Source organism: Eupeodes corollae, chromosome 1 (assembly GCF_945859685.1).
Source record: "Eupeodes corollae chromosome 1, idEupCoro1.1, whole genome shotgun sequence".
Lineage (NCBI taxonomy): Eukaryota > Metazoa > Arthropoda > Insecta > Diptera > Syrphidae > Eupeodes > Eupeodes corollae.
Window position 1 is genome coordinate 40,021,632 of NC_079147.1, and position 3,582 is coordinate 40,025,213.

Here is a 3,582-nt window from a genome sequence, read left to right on the forward strand (position 1 = left end):
TTAATGTTCAATGCAATTTTATTAAGGAATGTACATAATGTCCTTGTATTTTATTTTAATTTTCTGATGGTGTACTCGATGCAGCATTCTGATTTACATTTTGTTCATATTGATCTGGTGTACTCAATGGAGCTATAAGTGGTTCCCATATCCATTCGTCCCATGGAACACATTTTCTCAGGCTATAAACGAATCCCTCTTCATCGGGGCATCTTACTGATGTTGCAGCCTTTCCAAGTTCCGAGCAAACCCAGTAACAAGTTGAATCCCAGAAGTTCCTATAAATTTTATCTGTGATTTCCTGCTCAGTTTTGCATCCAGGACGACCATCACCAGATTTCACAGAGTTTGAGCTTACTGCTGCGACTGCCAGAACAGCCAAGAGACCACAAACGACTTAAAAAATAAAATAAGAACAATTACTAAACCTTAAAAACTACAATAAGTCGCCATAGATCGCCTTACCCAAGAATTTCATTGCAAAGAAAAGAAGTAAGTATTTTTGTTTCCTCGTTCGAATTAAGTTAAAAGATGGTGACCAAGAATGAAGAACATTGAAATTTATAGCAAAATTTTGTTAAGACTTTATCGAAAAAATGAAAATAAAAATAGTTTCTTGTTGATTGGAAACTGATTCGCAATAAAATGATAACATTATTCTTATGAAGCAGAAGCACTCGAAAAGAACAACGCTCTCTCTGACACAATGACCAATGTACATCATTTTAAATATCATCACGAACATTATTTATTTAAGATTTCATTTATTGCTGTGAGATCATAAATTAATTATAATTTATTTGTTTTAATAATATGTAAAAACAAATTAGTTATTTAAATAAATACATTTTGTTTGTTTGTTTTAAATATAAAATTGTGTAAATTTTAAGATTGTGTACTTGCGTGTATATCATTTTAAGGAGTTCAAATTTCAGGACGGAAACAGAAAATGTTGTTTCCGGTTGGACGGACATCTTGTTGATGAGACTTGTACATTTTTGTTTGTATAAATCACAAAGTGAAGAGGTTATGAATAATTTTAAACACAGTGCAGCTAGGAAAGTAGGAAAGCGTAAGAACAGTGGTGGGAAATTAATTAGATACGGTTCGATATTTAGAACAAAATATTCTATTACTGTTTCCTACGAGTAGGTACTATGCCTTTGCAAAGTCTGTAAAAATAAGATCTGGGGGGGGTCCTCTCCCGAAAAAGGAAAACGACAACTTCAACCCGTCAAATCTTCGGTCGATAAGTCTTCTTCCGAGCATCGACAAAGCTTTCGAAAATATCATCAATAGGGCTCTGATTAAGTGGGCTACGGACAACAAAAGAATTCCGGATTAACAGTTCGGGTTCAAGGCGGGTCATGACACAATTCATGCTGCGTCTAAACTCGTTTCTGATATCCAATGGAATAAATCAAATAACAATGTTCAGGTGCTGTTCTGGTTGATTTGGAAAAGGCCTTTGACACCGTATGGTTAGAGGGTCTTTACCTAAAACTGAGCAGGCTTGGCATAAGTAAGCCGTTGTTGTATATACTTTGTGATATGCTTAACGGTAGAAAGTTTGTTGTCAAAAGTGGCAATGTAACTTCTACCACAACATTCTTAATTAAAATGGTCTTCAACAGGCAGCGGTGAATTCACCGATTCTCTTCAGCATTTACACCTGTGATCTGATATGTAGTCTTACAAGGCAATTGCGGACGCCGACGATCTAATTGCGTACAGAACGGCCCGAAAGGTTGAGGTTATTAGAATTCACTGGCAGCGTGGGACTGGAAACTAAAAATAAATGTCCAGAATTCGGATACAATTCTGTTCCGGACTCCGTTGGCTAGGGGCACGAGGGATACGTGCAAGAATTGGGGCAAGAACTAATTAGGAACGATTATAGAAATTTTATGTACTCCAAATTTTTATTAAAATTCTTCTCTATAAAAGGTTTTAATTTTTTTTCTTGCATATGTACATATATATTTTAGTATATTAATACAAATAAACAGAATTTTTACAAAAAAATAACACAAAATATAAAATTAAATTTGAAGTCTTACTTCAATATTTTGTCGGAAAACCCTTATTTTTTATTACTGCCTTACACCGCCTGTGCATTGAAGCAATTAGGTCCTGACATTTTTCTGGGGTTATGTTTTCCCAAGCTGCTTTAGAGATCTCATATAATTCATTTATGTTTTTTATTTTATGCTTATTTACTTCACGTTTCAATTCGTTCCAGAGGTTTCCGATAGGGTTTAGGTCCGGGCTACACGAAGGCCAATCGATGACATCAAAAGAATTATTGGAAAACCATGCTTTTATTGCTCGCGCAGTATGCTTAGGGTCATTGTCCTGCATAAATTTCCAAGTCACGGGCAACTCTCCATCTGCATAGGGCAGTATAACGTTTTCAAGGATGTTTATGTAGCTTTGGGCATTCATTATTCCTTCTATGCGATATAACGGAGCGGTTCCCTTATATATACATACAACCCCATAGTATGAGACTTCCACCTAAATGTTTAAGGGTGACAGTTGTGTACTTAGGGTTGAATGCTTCGTTTTTTGGTCGTAGAACATATTGCTTTCCATCGGAACCGACTCTATTTGATCTTAGTTTCGTCACTCTACAATATTTTTTTCCATTGTGAGATGGTCCAGTTCTAATGTTCTCTTGCAAAAGCTAACCTAGCCTTTCGGTTTTTTTGGCCGATCTTCCAAATAGCTGGCTCTCACACAATCGTTCTCTAATAGAGCGTGCTGGAAGTGCATTTGGGTCTTCACCGAAAATTTAATTTCGTATTGCTCTAGAACTCAAAAATGGATTTTTTTTCGCAGCACGAACAATTAACCTATCCTGGGCTTCAGTGGTTTTACGGGGTCTTCTCCGTCTTTCAACGAGTTCTGTGGTTTTCAACATATTTAATGGCATTGAAAACCATCGTTTTTGAGCAATTAAGTTTATTTGCAATTTTTTGTACAGCTTTTGTTCTTTCCCATATCTCTTTCTTAAAACAAAGTGTGGACTTGTAATTCAGTTAATTTTCAAACAAAAACTTACTTACAAATTTTTAAAACGAAATAATAAAACAAGAAACAAATCGTTCTTAATTAAATCGCCAATTGAAATAGTATAAAATTTATCAAATAAACAATTTAAACCAAATTATACTAGTACAATAACTATGTAAGTTGATGTTTACGTTAAAAAAGAGATGCAAGAAGGAATAGCTGTACTTTTCATGTTGGTTTTCATCTCTCATGATCAACCAAACGGTGTTACCAGGAGTTGGTAAAATCGTTCTTAATTAGAATTTTTTTTAGAATTTATTTCCCAACTCATGTTTCAGCTCAAATGAAAAGGGCTTGTTTTAGTTCGCCACAACTGTAGTTGATCTTCAAGGTATCTGGTTAGATCAGTATTTATACTTCGACAGACATATAAATGCTGCCCTGACCAGAGCCAGAGGAGCCTTGGCTCTGACGAAACGGCTGTTTTACAGCAGTTGGCTTGACCCTAGAGTGAAGGTAATTTGCTACATGGCCTTTATACAGCCGATGATCGTTTATGGTTGTCCT

The 3,582-nt window shown here is 35.5% G+C and overlaps 1 protein-coding gene across 1 annotated transcript; it reads right to left on the minus strand.

Moving 5' to 3' along the window:
* LOC129941091 (uncharacterized) lies at positions 1 to 625 on the minus strand. The gene is made up of 2 exons (XM_056049636.1): positions 466 to 625; positions 1 to 396 (listed from the first exon to the last, which is right to left on the minus strand). The coding sequence occupies exons 1-2, from the start codon at positions 476 to 478 to the stop codon at positions 56 to 58; spliced, it is 354 nt and encodes a 117-aa protein (XP_055905611.1). The 5' UTR covers positions 479 to 625; the 3' UTR covers positions 1 to 55.
* Between the last annotated feature and the right edge of the window lie 2,957 nt (positions 626 to 3,582).